At 43.5% G+C, this 18120-nt stretch overlaps 3 protein-coding genes across 3 annotated transcripts; all 3 read left to right on the top strand.

Moving 5' to 3' along the window:
* Positions 1-9480: 9480 nt before the first annotated feature.
* On the top strand, positions 9481-9855 carry LOC129766320 (uncharacterized). Its single transcript, XM_055766842.1, has one exon. It carries the CDS (start codon positions 9481-9483, stop codon positions 9853-9855), a length of 375 nt encoding a protein of 124 aa, XP_055622817.1.
* Positions 9856-11478: 1623 nt separating this feature from the next.
* LOC129766319 (uncharacterized) lies at positions 11479-15720 on the top strand. Its single transcript, XM_055766841.1, has one exon. It carries the CDS (start codon positions 11479-11481, stop codon positions 15718-15720), a length of 4242 nt encoding a protein of 1413 aa, XP_055622816.1.
* An 81-nt stretch (positions 15721-15801) lies between these two features.
* LOC129766318 (uncharacterized) lies at positions 15802-17433 on the top strand. Its single transcript, XM_055766840.1, has one exon. The coding sequence runs from the start codon at positions 15802-15804 to the stop codon at positions 17431-17433; it is 1632 nt and encodes a 543-aa protein (XP_055622815.1).
* Positions 17434-18120: the final 687 nt, after the last annotated feature.

Below are 18120 nucleotides of genomic sequence, written 5' to 3'. Positions count from 1 at the left end.
TATATCTACGCATCTATCATAACGAATAACATTTCATTTTTCTTGAGATAAATAATTAAATAATTGTGAAATATCAAGCATTGTCCAAATGCACTATGTGCCCATTTTTGATTGGACCATTTTGTGCTCCTCAAATCGTACCGTCCAAAACGGGCAACCAGAGCAGCAGCAAAATACAATGAAGCACGATTGGAAAGGAAAAAGAAAAAAAATGAACGAAACATTGGTCGCAGTCTCACACATGCATAATTCTCGAGCCAGCCAGTCAGCTTAAAAATCCCCGCTCCGCTGCCGTAACGATCATTCTCATCGAAACCGTACACCACATCGTTTCGCATCACATCACATCAACAAACCAACACAAGCAGCCATGTCTGGACATGACAAAGGAGGAAAAGTGAAGAGAAAGGCAAAATCCCGCTCGAACCGTGTTGGTTTGCATTTCCCCGTAGGTGTATTCACCAATTGCTCCACAAGGGTAGCTAGGCCGAGCGCGTTAGTACCAGTCCACCTAGCCGCCGTTATATAGTTCCGGCCGCCGAAGTGATCGAGTTGGCTGGCAAAGCTGCTCGCGACGATAAGAAAACTCGCATTCAGAACAGAACACATTCGGTTCGGTGGACATCAAGACAACAACAGGCAGTTGCAGCGAATGGCGAGTGGCAAACGCAATCGCAAAACGGCAGCAGGTAGCAGAAGAAAAAAGTTTGTTCTTTATACAAACTGCTTTGGTGGCAAATCCAGAACAAGGCGGCATCGAGGGCGTTCGAAATGGTTTTTTTCAAAACCACGAGTACTAAGTTTTCTAAATTGGAACCATTCCATAAAACATGGCGCTTTTCAGGGCCATTAAACCTTCCAAAAAAGTGTTTACGAAATACAGTTCAATGCTTTCTAAAACAATATCCCAAATAATAATAAAACACAAATTTATTTTTTCATAATTTGTTTGCCAGGAGATAATTTGTTTGAGTATGAGAATTTGGCAGTTGTTCTGAGCTTATTGATGGTTGGGGACTTTCCCGATTATTCAATTTTCACCAATTCTTAAATTGATTTTAGATTGAAAGTACAGTCATTTACATTTAGCTCGACATTTAGCTAATTGGACGGACCTGTAATGCGACATATTTATTTGGACATTTTTGTAAATATAGAGTTCGGGGTCCAAATTTTGACCCCACATTAAAAGTGGACACTGTACCACTGTCATCGCAAATGTTCAATTACAGGTTAAAATCGCCTCCAATGCGACACTGAGTGGTGTTTCGGCACGTCGCATTAAATATAATTTATGTTGTACAGTAACTCACAGTCACAGTCACAAGCTGGATGGGAAGAAATTTTCTAACTGTGAAAGCTGTGGCGAGTGGCAAACGCAATCGCTAAACAGCCGAACAAGATGGGGATATCGAGTGATAACAAAACAATAAACTCTTTAGATTAAAGATAATTTTGTGATCCTGAAAAGGACCTTTTTTAGCCTGCATCTGAATCCAACGAGCGAATAAATCGTAATGAATGTATTTTCTTCTTCTTCTTCTTTTTGGCTTGAAGAGGGTTTAAACTTTTCAGTTCATTCGCCTCTATGAATGTATTGTTTTGCCATCGCTGCCTTTTAACGCTCATTCGTTCGTCTCGTTGGACTCGCCCCTTTGGCTGAGTCTGCCGATTTGTCTCTATCCTGTGAGCGTGTACCGCTAAAGTACAAAACGCGCGGATCCGCTGAAAAATATATCATTCTCTTTCAAACCGTAAATCAGTGTGGTTGTATGGCATCATTTCACATCTCACCGCATCAACGGATTGGTGCCGTAGCACCAGTATACCTAATAGCGGTTATAGAATTTCTGCCGCCGGAGTGCTCGAGTTGAGCACATTCGGTTCGGTGGCAACAACTAGTTTCAGCGAGTGGCAAACGCAATCGCAAAACGGCACCAGGTAGAAGAAGGAAAAAGTTTGTTTATACAACCTGCTTTGGTGGCAAAACTAACCTCCGTAAAACACGGCGCTTTTCAGGGCCATTAAACCATTCAAAGAAGAGTTATTAAAAGTTATTTACAATACCAATGCATTCTAAAGTGACATAATATGACATATAATATTATTTTATTTTTTATTTATCAAATCGTTTATTTTTACAGGCTCAGTTACATAAGTTTAAAGGAGCCAAACTCCTATTTGTATAGTTACAAGTATATATAAACATTTTTTATTAATTCTAATGTTAATGAAGTAGAGAACCGATTACTCGCGGCTTGCTCGAGTTTAGAAGGGTGACATTTTGTTTCAGGAAAAGGATGGGATATAAGGATATGTTGACAATGTTCACACTCACATTCGCACTCACATTCATCATACTCAATTCTTAAGCCTATCTTATATCTAACATGTATTTACATTTCACCTTATTCTACTGTTAGTAAGAAGGGATTTGATTTCTCGCGAAGGAAAAGGAAAAGGAGAATATAAGGATATAAGGACAATCACACACGAAGATCGATAGCTTTTAGGAAGACATATATTTGGGACATGTAATCAAGGTCTAACCGAGCCAACACATCTCTCACCGGCACATTGGGCTGCCTTCCTCTAGCCCGAAGAGAGTTTTCTAAATTCGATCTGGCAACAAGATACACCTCGCACGACCAAACAACGTGTTCGATGTCGTGGTAACCTCGGCCACAAGCACAGATATTGCCATCGGCAAGATTAAAACGAAAGAGTAGCGCGTCTAACGAACAGTGATTGGACATGAGTCGAGAGAAGGTGCGAATAAAGTCCCGACTCAAGTTCAGACTTTTGAACCATGGTTTGAGGCTAACCTTAGGGATAATCGAGTGAAACCACCGGCCCAATTCATCTTCGTTCCATTTACGTTGCCAGTTTACGGACTAAAGAATAAAATTCATTGAAAGCGATTTGACGCTGATAAATATCGCCTTCAATTGCACCTACCTTTGCCAATGAGTCAGCCCTCTCGTTACCCGGAATTGAGCAATGTGAAGGGACCCAGACAAAGGTAATGACATAACAGCGTCTGGTTAAAGCACTCAAATTTTCTCGTATTCTCTCAAGGAAGTACGGCGAGTGCTTTTCCGGCCTCACTGAACGGATAGCTTCGACAGAGCTAAGACTATCCGTTACAATGTAATAGTGTTCAACAGGTCGTGAGTCGACGCTGTCCAGCGCCCAATGTATTGCTGCCAATTCAGCAATATACACTGAGCAAGGATTCTGAAGACTGTGGGAGGTGCTAAAAATTTCGTTGAACACTCCAAATCGTGTGGACTCATTCATAGAGGACCCATCAGTAAAGTACATATTATCACAATTGACACGCCCATACTTTGCATTGAAGATCGTAGGAATGATCCCCGATCGATGATAATCTGGAATTCCATGGATTTTCTCCTTCATGAACAGATCAAAATGTACAGAGGAATTGATGTATTCAGGAAAACAAACACGGTTGGGAGTATACGAAGAAGGATCAACCTGCATGGAGATGAATTCATGATATGAGCTCATGAATCCTGAATGAAAATTTAGCTCGATAAGCTGCTCAAAATTTCCGATCACCAATGGGTTCATAACCTTACACCGGATGAGGAACCGAAGAGATAATAAATTGAAGCGATCTTTTAGTGGGAGTACGCCTGCCAAAACCTCGAGACTCATGGTATGCGTTGAGGGCATACATCCCAACGCAATACGGAGAAAAAGATATTGAATTCGCTCGAGTTTAATGAGATGTGTTTTGGCAGCTGATTGAAAACAGAAACTGCCATACTCCATCACTGAGAGAATAGTTGTTCGATACAACATTATAAGATCTTCGGGATGGGCTCCCCACCATGTGCCGTTAATTGTACGGAGAAAGTTTATTCTTTGTTGGCATTTTTTACTCAGATACCTAATATGGGCCCCCCAAGTACATTTGGAGTCGAACCAGACCCCAAGATACTTGAATGACATAGCATGAGTGATCGGTTTACCCAAAAGTTGAAGCTTTGGTTTTGCTGGTCTATGCTTCCTAGAAAAAACCACCATCTCTGTTTTCTTCGTGGAGAATTCGATCCCTAGCCCAATGGCCCAGGTTGAAAAATTGTTCAAAGTATCTTGTAAGGGTCCTTGCAGGTCGGATTCGTTTGATCCTACGACAGACACCACTCCGTCATCTGCAAGTTGTCTTAGGCTGCAATTTTGTGTAAGACAATTGTCGATGTCGCTTACATAGAAGTTGTACAAAAGGGGGCTTAAACATGAGCCCTGGGGGAGGCCCATGTAGGAGACCCGATTTACTGTCGAATCCCCGTGAGAAAAATTCAACTGTTTCTCACAAAGCAAGTTATATAACATATTATTCAACAGAGGCGGCAGACCACGAGAGTGTAATTTGTCTGACAAAACCTCTATTGAAACAAAATCAAAGGCCCCCTTTATGTCCAAGAATACTGAAGCCATTTGTTTTTTTTCGGCGTAAGCCAGTTGAATTTCTGAAGATTGAATAAATTCAACAAGCGATGTTTCGCCACATCAGGGAGGTTTTTTAACAAGTTGAACTTAATTCTATCCGTTCCTGGAGCAGAATTGTTACAAGAAAGGAGAGCAAGAGAGAATTATACCATCGAAAACTCGGAATCAAGATCGCACCTATCTTGTGGTATATCTCGAACAATTTTTTGCACAGGAGCGGAATCGGGACAAACCTTCCGTGCAAAATTAAAAATCCATCGATGTGAATATTCTTCGCTTTCATTCGATGAAGAGCGATTTCTCATGTTTCGAGCCACTTTCCATAATTTTTTCATTGACGTTTCTCGTGACAAACCTCCCACGAAATTTCGCCGATAAGCACGTTTTTTCCCTTTGATCAAGTTTTTAAATTGATTTTCAAGGTCCAAATACGTTTGAAAATTCTCAACGGTTCCACGTTTCCGAAAGGCTTTAAATGCGTTCGATTTATCCTGATAAAGCTTGGAACATTGGCTATCCCACCATGGATTGGGAGGCCTTTGACGAAAAGTGGAGCCTGGGATGGGTTTCGTTTGAGCGCGAACCGATTATAGATTCAGAAGAATTCGAACCAATGGTGATGGAAATTTTGATTGGCATGTGGTCACTGCCGTTGGGGTTCTGGATTACATTCCACTTGCAATCTAACGATAGTAAATTCGAGTAAAGCGAGAGGTCAAGAACACTTGGGTTAGCAGGAGGTTTAGGTACACGTGTTGTTTCCCCAGTGTTCAAAACGGTCATATTGAAGCTGTTACAAAGGTCATATATCAACAATGAACGATTGTCGTCGTACTGTTCCCCCCAGGCAGTTCCGTGAGAGTTGAAGTCTCCCAAGATCAATCGTGGCTCAGGAAGGAGTGAGCACATGTCAACAAGTTGATTGCGGCTAACCGCAGCTCTCGGAGGCCAATACAAGCTGACAATACAGAGGTCTTTTCCTCTGATGTTTGCATGACAAGCAACAGCTTCGATCCCTCCAATAGGTGGAAGGTCAATTCGAAAAAATGAGTGGCACTTATTGATACCCAATAGCACCCCTCCGTATCTGTCATCACGGTCCAAGCGTATGATATTAAAATCGTGGAAAGAGAGATCATCTCGCGAAGAAAGCCAAGTTTCGGACAGAGCAAAAACATCACAATTGAACTTATGAATTAAAAATTTGAATATATCCAATTTAGGGATAAGACTACGACAATTCCACTGTAAAACAGTGATATCTCCGACCTCTCTATTTAAATTAGACATCAAGAGAGATAATCATTGCAAGGAGGGGCCATGTTTGCATCAATTGTTGCAAAATTGTCTTTAATACTGGAAGCATTGAGATGACAATGGTTCTGATGGAGTCGGAAACATTAAAACACTTGAAGATTTGATCCAAAAGGTCAGACAACTTTATAAATCCCGATTGGGAAGTTGAACTGGACGGAAAAATAGGGACAGTTGGGGTTTTTGATGTCCCCTCGAGTGCTGGGCCATTCGAAGGTGAACTATTCCCACGGAAGCCAGGAGGAACCTGATTTTGCTTGTCCGCTGCACTCGATTTTTTAGGCATGCTAACAGGGGGTATCACCGGAGGGGCTTGTCCTTGAACTTTGGGAGTGGTCACATTTTTGCGCCGGGGATTCCCTTGGAAAATGAACGGTGTGCCCCCGTTAGCTGTATCCGCTTCTATTTCGTCAACGGGCAACGTGGCGAAGACATTTTGTGTGTTGATTGGTTGTTGTTGTTGGGCCAGTGGAGAAGCGCCCTTTAATATATCCGGAAAAGAGCGTTTCGAGCGTTCCTTCAAAGAGCGCTTCTGTTTCTCCCAGCGACTCTTGTAAGTTTCACAAACTGAGAGCTCGTGTGGGGATCCCCCGCAATATGGACATTTATGCTTAGTCGCACTGCAGGATTTCCCCTCATGTTGCTCTCCGCAAGTGGCACAGCGCTCCTTGTTGGCACAATAATCTGAAGTGTGACCAACTGACTTGCATTTTTGGCAAGTCATGGGCTTTGGCACGAAGAGTCGCACAGGCAATCTCAATTTGCCCACCATGACGTAGTCAGGTAGAGCGGAACCAGCAAAAGTTACTCGAAACGAGTCTGACGGCGTGAATTTAGTTTTTCCCTCTTCTTGGGATACTTTTCCTAGTTGGCGGCTGTCCAAAATTTTAACACCCACCAACGGGAGTCTCTTAAATTTACCAACTCATTCTTTCATCATTTCGCACGTCAGACCAGTTTCAGTTACCACCCCCGAGATTTCTACGTCATGGGAGGGCACGTAGACGCGATACTCTAGGGAGAATCGCTCGTCGATCACAATTGCATTCGCGTGTTTCCGATCACTCACGACAACACGCAGTTTGTTCGGTCTAACCTTAGAGATTTCGACCACGGAGGAATATAATCTTGCCAGATCTTTCGAAACCTGAATGACATTAATTGACTTTCCTTTTGGTTTAGGCCGGAAAAAAACAACCCATGGACCAGCTCCAAGTGCATCGTCTGGATAGACCTTGACACGAGGAGAGGAAACAACTGAGGGGGAGGACGAGGTCGATTGTTGAACGGGAGCGGGATCAGTAGGGCTGGGAGGCAAGTTCGGTAGTAGAGCGGAAGCGGGAGCGGGAGATTGAGGGGGCGAAGAGGAAAAGTTTGCCAATTTTCTTGAGGGGGGCTTGTTAAGGTAGATTACCTCTTTCTCTGAAGAGACATCTTCTGAGGGGGGAACACGTTTAAGCGACTTCCCAGCCCCCGTTGTAGCTAGTGAGGAGGAAACAGTAGTTTCAATCTCCATGTCAACATGACCTTCTGCCATTACGGCAGATATAAAATAATATAATTTTTATTTTTTTTTGTATTTCTAAACCTAATATATATTATACCTAAATCGCACACCAATGCGAATGAACTGAAACGGTGTCCCAATCGAACCGCGTGGCAATCGCTCGGCACAGATGCAACGGTATATCGCACCACAACACGATGATGGAATCGATGACGATGCTAAAGCACACACAGCGATGATACGGCACACGCACCGCGTCCGCCGTGGAGGACTTCTTCCTCACGCTGGTAGTGATTACTGCTCTCCCCACTCGCGCAATAAAGAGAACCCCGTTAGGGCGAAATAACTTCACCAGCCACGAACTGATAACGGTATAATCTCCACTCTATAATAGACGCGAACAAATTTGCGACCGATGTCTTCGGACTGCGCGAGCTGAATGACATATAATATGAACTGAATTATTTTGTTTATGCGTGTTTTTGAACTTATTGATGGTTGGGGTCTATTAAATTGATCATTCAGTTTTCACAAACCCATACATGGTTTCCGAATTAAAAGTGGCTTCAAATTACAATACATTGTATGCAGGATGGCATTAACGAATTTTCTCGATAGCATGAACTGCTTTCTTTGGATGATAACTGATGTTGAAAATTGACTGACGTTACATCTGCATTGTATAGAAAAATAACTAAGGAGCAACATGATGAGCTATGTAGTTCCTGCTGCTCTGTTCTTATTTTAAAGGACTTTAATCCGAAGGTCATCCGTCCCTGTACTGTTGGTTTTTCAGAACGCTTATAGCTCGTTTATTTCTCGACAGATCGTAGAGTTCGTCTCCAAAACCTCAGTTCTTTTTCATTTTTATTTACTTTGTTTGTGGAGACTACAAATCTTACAATTCATTCGTCTCCGAAACCACAGTTTAAGGTACGGTAATGTGCTCAATAGAGAAATATATGATAGTGAATGAGCTGATGACCACCTATGCATTCCCTATCACAGCCATCATTTTGATTGTACGATATGTACATACGCCAAAAGAAGTTTGTAAAAAAAAAAACGCAAAAACACAACACCAAAGGTTCTTTTCTGAACCCCCAACATGTTCATAAAGAGTAAACAGTAAACTAATCCATTTTTCAGGTAGATAAGTAGGTATTCACGTAGGAGAAGAAAATAAAACAATATATTTAAAATAGATATTTAGCAAAAGCTGTCCCCTTTGTATGGTCCTACGTCACTCCGGTTGTGTCCCCGACATTACCCACCCGTCTTTTTAATACCAAGTTACAAGTTGATAGTTTTCTTTTGAGAATTTCCCGTTTCCCGCAAAACTACGTGCGCAAATATCGTTTGCGTTAAGGATTTTTCCCGTGATTTTATGCTGTTTTGTGTAAAGGTTCAGTTTTCACAATTCACGTCTGCTCCCGTTCGCCGATGAAATATACATTTCGTATTTTGAATGAGCGAAGAAAGATAAAAGATCATCCCAAAGTTGCCCAGGTAAACCAATATTTACTCGGAGAGTTAACCCTCGCATAACCTCGCTTGCCAGTACATCGCACCGTTTCTTCGTTCTGTTGCTGGATATAACCTCGAATCGATTCCGTCCCGTTACGTTATCTGCCCGAATCTCGAGTGCTACTATACATCACCGTTTTGGACTATACTGTTGGATTAGATACGCACTCGAATTGATGCCGTTCCGTTACACGTGTTGCTGCCAGCTCGTTTCCCAACACACTTCGCCGTTTTTTGGAGTCTATTGCTGCTATTTACATACAATACAAGGCCTCATTTCAAGAGGTACCAGGTGAGTACCTCTCCAATACAATTACGTCCTTTTTTGTGGTGCTTCCTGGTTTTTGTCGACCGTTTCGGCTTCATCATCATCGTCGATAATACTACGCCGGAAGCCGATAATATCACTTCAAAAGAATGCCAGACGATAAAAAGTTGAAGGCGAAGGAAGTAAAACGGAAAAATGCCATGCTATGAACCGAGTGATCCAGTTCCTCCACAATTATGATCCCGTGAAACAACAAAGCGAAATTCTTCATCGGTTAGAGCGTCTGGAGAAAATTTGGGAGACGTTCGAAGTCGTCCAATGCGACTATGAAGAACTGAACGACAGTGAGGAACTACAAATCGCAGGTCAATAGATCAGAGCCCAGATGGAGGAAAAGTACTTTCAAGCAAAAGCAGGTTTGGTTTCTAAATTACGACCTGCTACTCCCGTCGCTTCCACATGTCCCGCAGTAGCTCGTGAGGCACCTGGCCCTAACAACGTGAAGCTTCCCACCATTACCCTTCCCGAGTTTGATGGCGACTTCAACAACTGGTTGACATTTCATGACACGTTCCGATCCATGATACACTCATCCACGGAAATTTCTTTTGTTCAGAAATTTCATTATTTACGAGCATCGCTGAAAGGAGAAGCTGCCAATCTGATCCAGTCTATTACGATTACCGCTAACAACTACACCGTCGCTTGGGACACATTGGTTCAACGTTACTCGAACAAGGCCCTACTGCGTAAGAAGTAAAAAAAAAATGAAATACTCGAAAATTTCCAACCAGTCTGTTGATGCCCTTCACAAAGCAGTAGATGAGTTCCAGCGATACATCATGATTTTAGAGCAATTTGAGGAGCCTGTCGAACATTTTAGTTCGATACTAATGGAGCTATTAGAGGACAAGCTGGATGATGCTCTCTCGCTGCGTGGGAAGAGTTCATCGCCACTGAAAATCAACCCACTTTTGCCAAGATAATTGAATTCCTCCAAAGGCGTGCCCGTATACTAGAGTCGATATCGGTCAACCGTCCGCACCACAACCAAGTGAAGTCAACGAACCATTCTTCCACCACGAAACGTTCCAGTATTTCTCGTGTGAGCTCCAACGCCGCAACCGAAGTGTCGCCGAAAATATTTCCACTATGTCCAGCCTGTGAGAAGCAGAAGCACTCGTTATACGATTACCCCGTTTTCAACAGCATGGATCCGAAAAATCGCATGAAGATCGTAACCGAGAAGAAATTTTGTAGCAATTGCTTCCGCAACGATCATTTTGCTCGATCATGCCGATCGAAGTTTAGCTGTAAACACTGCTCGAAACGTCATCACTCTGTTAATACGCCCGTCGATTTGGCGACCCCCTCGTACAGTACACAGTAGCAATGTAACTGCTTACCTATCGATCGTCGTTCGTCGATCGTCCAGTCTGCTTGACCATCACGTAACAATCGTGATCTGTCAGTGGACGATGATCAGCATTTCTTTATCTGCGACGAGCACAAAAGAAAAGATTACTTGCAAAAATCCTTAAGTTATACGACCTTGTGCTTGATAATAATTTCTAAAAACTAGTGCTAGTGCCTATATACCTAAATTACTTAAAATTATTTTTTATAAATACTAGGATAAAAAAGGTAACAAGTACGTTGAGTTTGCAATCAATTTATCTTAAAACCTAGTGTCCTTAAAAATAGGTTACAGCTACAACTAGAAACTAAGAAGAAATTATCTACATCTATCGCTTATTATACTACGCTAAACCTACAATTTACCACATCGGTGAGAATCGAACATTAAACCTATTATACCATTCCTTATATATACAATTTACAAATTTACAATATAGGGCAAATTAGGAATATTGACATAACCTTGAATTATTATGTGGAAGAGAAGTTGAATTACTAAAAGTAAGTGAATTAGATTCGAAATTATGTATTTAAAATATTTATTGTATCTATCATTCCTGTAGGAATTTATAACTCGATATACTCTCAGTAATTGTGCTCCCTTGGCCGAGTGGTTAGCGTCATAACTAACATGCCGGGTGTTCGGGTTCGATTCCCGTTCTGGTCGGGGGAATTTTTCGTCAAAGAAATTTCCTCCGACTTGCACTATGATTACGCGTATTCTAGAGCTTGCCACTCAGAATGCATTCAAGGCGTGTTATTTGGCATAGAAATCTCAACTAAGTACTAATAAAAATGACGCAAGTAATACTACGTTGAGACGGCGAAGTTCCTCTAGGAATGTTAGTGCCACTGAAGAAGAAGAAGATACTCTCAGTAATAAAGTTCATGAATTCGGTTAATTCTGGCGACGCCCGCGACTATTCTTCCAACATTTTATAAATTCTTTTAACCGAGCCGAGAGATGTCGTCGAAGCATTCCAAAGCCGAAACCGCGAAAAAGGCGAGTAAAACGGTCACGATGAGCAATCAGCAAGTCGCAGAGCCCGCGACGAACGCTACATCCTGTTCAACAAATACCGTTGCTATTCCCTCTACTAGCGGCCAGGTAATAGTAGTTAGTATCGATCAGGCCGGGACTGGAGCAGCCCCTGAGAAGCGTATGGCTGGAGAAAAGCAAACCGGTAAATCTAGTGGCGCCACCAGCGCAGCGGTCATTCACGAGTCAGACTGTCCCTTGTGTGATGAGCCAAATGATATGGAAATGGTCCAATGTGATACTTGCCAAAGGTGGTTTCATTTTCGGTGCGTGGAGGTAACGCAGGACATTCAAAACGTGAGCTGGAGCTGCACCGACTGTCCTACTGTGAGTAATCAACAACGTACGACTGCCCCCGTACCTACTCAAAACCAAACATTGCCTACCCAGTCGCAGACGGCGAAGAGCGTTGTAAAGAGTATACAAAGTGAGGCAAGTAGGAGATTGAAGCTGCAGTTGCTGAAAATCGAAGAAGAGAAAAAACTTGAACAGAAGTACCTGAAGAAGAAATACGATGTGCTTCTTGAGTACGGAAGTGATACTTCAACGGAGATAAGTGTCAACGAGGCGGAGAAAATATCTAAAATCGAGGAATGGGTAGCCGATACTGAGCGTTGCGATAACCAAGCGAACACCGGATTAGAGCCTGAAGAGTTGGAAGAACTTTTGCCAATCCAACTGGCTGGATCTACAGAGCAAACTGCTCCGAATCTTGAACAAGGCACCGTGCAACCCACAAATCCACAACAACATCCAGTGTCTTCGGATGTTCCTGGTATTCATCGTGTTAACCCTCCTTCGCTAATCGACCCCCGCATGTTCGTTCCAGGACAAAGATCAACACCGATGCGTCCGAGTCAGCAAGTATCGATGCCGCCGTCTGCGCCGCATGTTGCAAATGAAACTGTATACATTCTAAACAGGAGTCAACTAGCCGCACGACAAGCGGTTTCGAAAGATCTCCCGGAATTCAGTGGCAACCCCGAGGACTGGCCACTCTTCTTGTCGAACTTTAGTAACTCCACCCAGATGTGTGGGTTCTCCAACGAAGAAAATATGTTGCGGCTCCGAAAGTGCCTCAAAGGGAGAGCTCTAGAAGCAGTCAAGTGCCGCTTGCTTCATCCATTTAACGTCGCAGGAGTTATGTCAACATTGAAAATGTTATATGGCAGGCCGGAAGCGATTATACAAGCAATTGTAAAAAAGGTTCGATCGTTACCATCGCCAAACATCGATAGGCTAGAGACCGTCGTCAACTTCGCGCTCACCGTAGAGAACTTGGTCGCAACAATCCAAGCATGTGAAGTACACGATTTCGTCTATAATGCTTCTTTACGATACAAACTGGTGGAACAGTTACCTTCGACGTTGAAGCTTGATTGGGCCAAGCACTCTAGGGATAAGCTCAATCCAAATTTGCTCGACTTCAGCTCGTGGCTGAATTCAACAGCAGAGGATGCCAGTGCGGTAATGGCTACGATAAATAACGACCCAAAGCCTCGTTCCATTAAGAAGGACGGATTTTTGAATATACATTCAGAAACCGAGTCGGGAAATAACAGATCGTACATGTCACCATCTAAAGTGAAACCAACTTCTTTCAGTGGGTTTGAGAAGCATTGTCCCATATGTAAGGGCGGGTGCCAGAGCATTCCAAAGTGCAAACGATTTGCCGAGTTCAGTTATGACTCGAGATGGGCTGCAGTGCGAGAGTGTAAACTCTGCCGAAAGTGCTTACGGAAGCACAACGGATCATGCTGGCAACAGAAGCCATGCGGAATAAGTGGTTGTACTTATTTACACCATCCTCTTCTCCACAGTGAGAAACAACAGAGCAATAGTTCGTCAAATGGTTCAATTACTGCTACGCTATCAGAAGGGACATCTCAGCAGAGTTGTAACATTCACCAAGGTCAATCGAAAGTTTTGTTCCGAATACTCCCAGTTCGTCTCTATGGACCCTCGAAAACAGTGCAAGCCTTCGCGTTTATCGATGATGGTTCGGAACTCTCGTTAATGGATCAAAGCTTGGCTGAAGAGTTAGGTCTGAAAGGCCCCAGGAAATCCTTATGCCTGAAATGGACAGGAGAGACGCAGCGTTTAGAAAAGTCGTCACAGATTGTAAGTCTGCAAATTTCAAGTTGCTTCAGTCAGGCAAAAAGGTACGAACTTTCCGTACATACCATACAAAGTCTACAAATAAGACCGCAAACACTACTCTATTCTGAGATTCAGAAGAAGTACCAACATCTTGTCGGGCTTCCCATTCAATCGTACGAGAACGCCTGTCCTCGTATATTGATAGGTCTTGATAACCTCAATCTCGGACATCCACTGAAGTGTAAAGAAGGACAATCACAAGAACCAATAGGCGTCAAGACGCGTCTTGGGTGGACCGTCTATGGAAGCTGCGTGTCAGAAGATGCTGCTGAACATTCCGTTAACTACCACTCCTTGCAGATTTGTCAATGCAACCAATACAATGATGAGGATCTCCATAGAACAGTTAAAAGCTTCTTTTCGTTAGAGAGCATTGGAATTACAAAGCCCGAAAGACCCTTACAGTCTCAGGACGATCAGCGCGCCCTGATGCTTCTGGAATCCCTAACAATATTTCGAGATGGAAGGTATGAAACGGGACTTCTATTTAAGTACGACAATGTGCGTCTGCCGAACAACAAAGAGATGGCGCTGAAGAGGTGGCAGTGTTTGGATCGGAGGATGAAGCACGATCGAGCATTAGCAGAAGCAGTAAACGCGAAAATCGAAGACCACATCGAGAAGGGTTACATACACAAGCTAACTGACGAAGAGGTTCAAGCCTACCCTAATGTCTGGTATCTCCCGATGTTTCCAGTGGTAAACCCAAACAAACCCGGAAAAATAAGGCTCGTGTGGGATGCTGCAGGCACAACTTACGGAGTTTCTCTGAATTCCGTGCTATTGAAGGGTCCGGATCTTCTAACGTCGCTGTTATCTTTACTGATACGGTTTCGCGAATGCCGTATTGCAGTATCCGGAGATATCCGGGAGATGTATCAGCAAGTATCAATACGGAAGAAGGATCAACCGTACCAGCTATTCTTCTATACAAACAGTGGAATCAATCCGAACACGTACGTCATACAGGTCATGACGTTTGGAGCCTGTTGCTCGCCTAGTACTGCACAGTACATAAAAAATCTCCATGCAAGGAAGTTCGAACAGAGCTATCCTATAGCTGTTGAAGTAATCGTGGAACGCCACTACGTCGACGATATGCTTCTAAGCGTCGAACATGAGGAAGAAGCAATAAAGCTAACGAGAGAGGTGAGGAAAATTCATGCATCTGCGGGATTCGACATCCGAAATTGGGCCTCCAATTCTCCCGCGGTACTGAAGGCGCTGGACGAGTCCCCCACAGCAGTCAAAAGGCTAAGTGGTGATGGTTCAGTTGAGAAAATCCTCGGCATGTGGTGGGACACTTCTACAGATAACATTACGTTTAAAATTTCCGATCGTATAGATGCGCTGCTCTTGTCCGGTACCCGTCGACCTACCAAACGAGAGGTCTTGCGGACTCTCATGATGGTTTTTGACCCGCTAGGGCTTATCAGACATTTTCTGATGATCCTCAAGACGCTTCTCCAAGAGATATGGCGCTCGTCAATCGGCTGGGATGATTCGATCAACGACTCGCATTTCGAAACGTGGTCTTCGTGGTGTGTGTCCCTCCCCGGAATAACGACGCTTCAGATCCCTCGCTGCTATCGAACAAAATCCTCTACAGCCAAGCACAATGACATCCAGCTACATACCTTTGTTGATGCGAGTGAAACCGGCTTCGCTGCAGTTGTATACCTGAGATTTCAAGAAGACACCACCATCGAATGTGCATTAGCTGGATCGAAAACTATCAAATTTCTGTCCATTCCCCGTTCAGAGCTTCAAGCCGCCATAATTGGAGTCAGACTAGCAGAAACGGTGAAGCAATCGTTATCGATCAAGATAAGGCAACGATACTTTTGGACGGATTCGAAGGACGTACTCTGCTGGCTGAATTCCGACCATCGTCGTTATAGCCAGTTTGTGGCCTTCAGAGTCAGCGAGCTTCTCGAATCCTCAGATGTGCGCGAATGGAATTGGATACCTAGCAAGCAAAACGTGGCGGACGAAGGAACGAAATGAAAGACCAACTCCGACTTGTCCGCTTCTAGCCGTTGGTTCCGTGGGCCAGAATTCCTGTGGAAATCTACGGAACATTGGCCTATGTCTAATAGTCGCATCGGAGTAACCACTGAAGAACTACGTCCTCATCTGTTGTTTCATACTAAAATTGTAGAAGCTGTAATCGATCTCTATCGCTTTTCCGATTGGCGGAAACTAATTCGCTGCACGGCTCATGTTTTTCGCTACATAAATAATCTGAAATCCTGCGTATATAAAAAGAATGTAACCAACGGACCACTGCAACGTCGAGAGCTAAGCGATTCCGAATGCTGCCTATTTCGTATGGCACAAAACTACACCTACGCTGACGAAATCACCATTCTCTCTAGAAACCGGCTTGCAGAGAATCCAGACAAAACCATTCCGAGAAACAGTCCATTATTTCACAAATGTGTCTTCCTCGACGAGAACGATGTTCTAAGGGTTCGAGGTCGAACACGAGCTTGCCAGTTTATCGCCCGAGATGCCGCTCAGCCAATCATTCTACCACGCGAGCACCCAATCACACGGCTTATTCTTCTTGATTTTCACAAGCGGTTCAACCACCAGAATCACGAGACGATTCTCAATGAAATACGTCAACGTTTCCACGTTCCAAGACTGAAGGGAATATACAGGAAGGTACGCAGGGAGTGCCAAAAATGCAAGAACGACCAAGCGTCTCCACAACCTCCCGCCATGAGTGACCTGCCACCGTACCGTCTGGCTGTTTTCACAGGACCCTTCACATACATGGGGATCGATTATTTCGGTCCCATGACCGTCGTCATTGGACGACGCTCAGAAAAAAGATGGGGAGTGCTGGCAACATGCCTCACAACTCGCGCTATCCATTTAGAACTAGCTCACACACTGACAACCGATTCGTGTATTCTAGCAATACGTAACGTAGTGGCTAGGAGAGGGACACCTGCAGTTATTTTTAGCGACCGTGGCACCAACTTCCAGGGCGCCAGTAAAGAATTGAAAGAAGTGCTGCAAGACATCAACCAAGAACAGCTCATGCGGGAATTCACAACATCCAATACGGAATGGACTTTTATACCGCCAGCTTCACCACACATGGGCGGAGCGTGGGAGCGCTTGATTGGCAGCGTAAAATGCAACCTTCATAAACTGCAGTGGAGGAAACTTCCCACGGATGAAGTTCTTTACAGTACACTGCTAGAAATTGAGAACATTATAAACTCGCGACCACTTACTGACATCCCCATGGACGACGATGAATCTCCAGTGCTGACACCAAACCACTTTTTGCTGGGGTCATCAAATGGACTAAAACCATGGGTACAGTACAACGATAACCCCATCGTGCTCCGGAATTCCTGGAGGCAATCACAAGTTATGGCCAATGAATTTTGGCGTCAATGGTTAAGAGATTATCTCCCTGTAATCACCCGTCGCACCAAGTGGTTCTTGAAGGTAAAACCGATCCAAGTGAATGATGTGGTAGTCATCGCAGATCCCAAGGCCCCTCGCAATAGTTGGCCTATGGGACGAATCATCGCAACCAGAGCAGGACAGGACGGGCAAGTCAGGAGTGCCACCATACAGACTAATCAGGGCATCTACGAACGTCCCGCGGTTAAACTCGCCGTACTCGACGTGGGCGTTAGGAACCAATACGCCTCCGGAGAACCCTCTGCGCATTCGGGGGGGGGGGAGTGTTAATACGCCCGTCGATTTGGCGACCCCCTCGTACAGTACACAGTAGCAATGTAACTGCTTACCTATCGATCGTCGTTCGTCGATCGTCCAGTCTGCTTGACCATCACGTAACAATCGTGATCTGTCAGTGGACGATGATCAGCATTTCTTTATCTGCGACGAGCACAAAAGAAAAGATTACTTGCAAAAATCCTTAAGTTATACGACCCTGTGCCTGATAATAATTTCTAAAAACTAGTGCTTGTGCCTATATACCTAAATTACCTAAAATTATTTTTTATAAATACTAGGATAAAAAAGGTAACAAATACGTTGAGTTTGCAATCAATTTATCTTAAAACCTAGTGTCCTTAAAAATAGGTTACAGCTACAACTAGAAACTAAGAAGAAATTATCTACATCTATCGCTTATTATACTATGCTAAACCTACAATTTACCACATCGGTGAGAATCGAACATTAAACCTATTATACCATTCCTTATATATACAATTTACAAATTTACAATATAGGGCAAATTAGGAATATTGACATAACCTTGAATTATTATGTGGAAGAGAAGTTGAATTACTAAAAGTAAGTGAATTAGATTCGAAATTATGTATTTAAAATATTTATTGTATCTATCATTCCTGTAGGAATTTATAACTCGATATACTCTCAGTAATAAAGTTCATGAATTCGGTTAAT

Source organism: Toxorhynchites rutilus, chromosome 2 (genome assembly GCF_029784135.1).
Source record: "Toxorhynchites rutilus septentrionalis strain SRP chromosome 2, ASM2978413v1, whole genome shotgun sequence".
In the NCBI taxonomy this organism is placed as follows: domain Eukaryota; kingdom Metazoa; phylum Arthropoda; class Insecta; order Diptera; family Culicidae; genus Toxorhynchites; species Toxorhynchites rutilus.
The sequence above is the reverse complement of the archived record's forward strand: the minus strand, read 5'-3'. Positions and strand labels throughout refer to the sequence as shown.

What these genes read in the sequence shown, in the direction of transcription:
- LOC129766320 (XM_055766842.1), top strand. Translation starts at nt 9,481, where the DNA reads ATGGAGGAAAAGTACTTTCAAGCAAAAGCAGGTTTGGTTTCTAAATTA.
- LOC129766319 (XM_055766841.1), top strand. Translation starts at nt 11,479, where the DNA reads ATGTCGTCGAAGCATTCCAAAGCCGAAACCGCGAAAAAGGCGAGTAAA.
- LOC129766318 (XM_055766840.1), top strand. Translation starts at nt 15,802, where the DNA reads ATGTCTAATAGTCGCATCGGAGTAACCACTGAAGAACTACGTCCTCAT.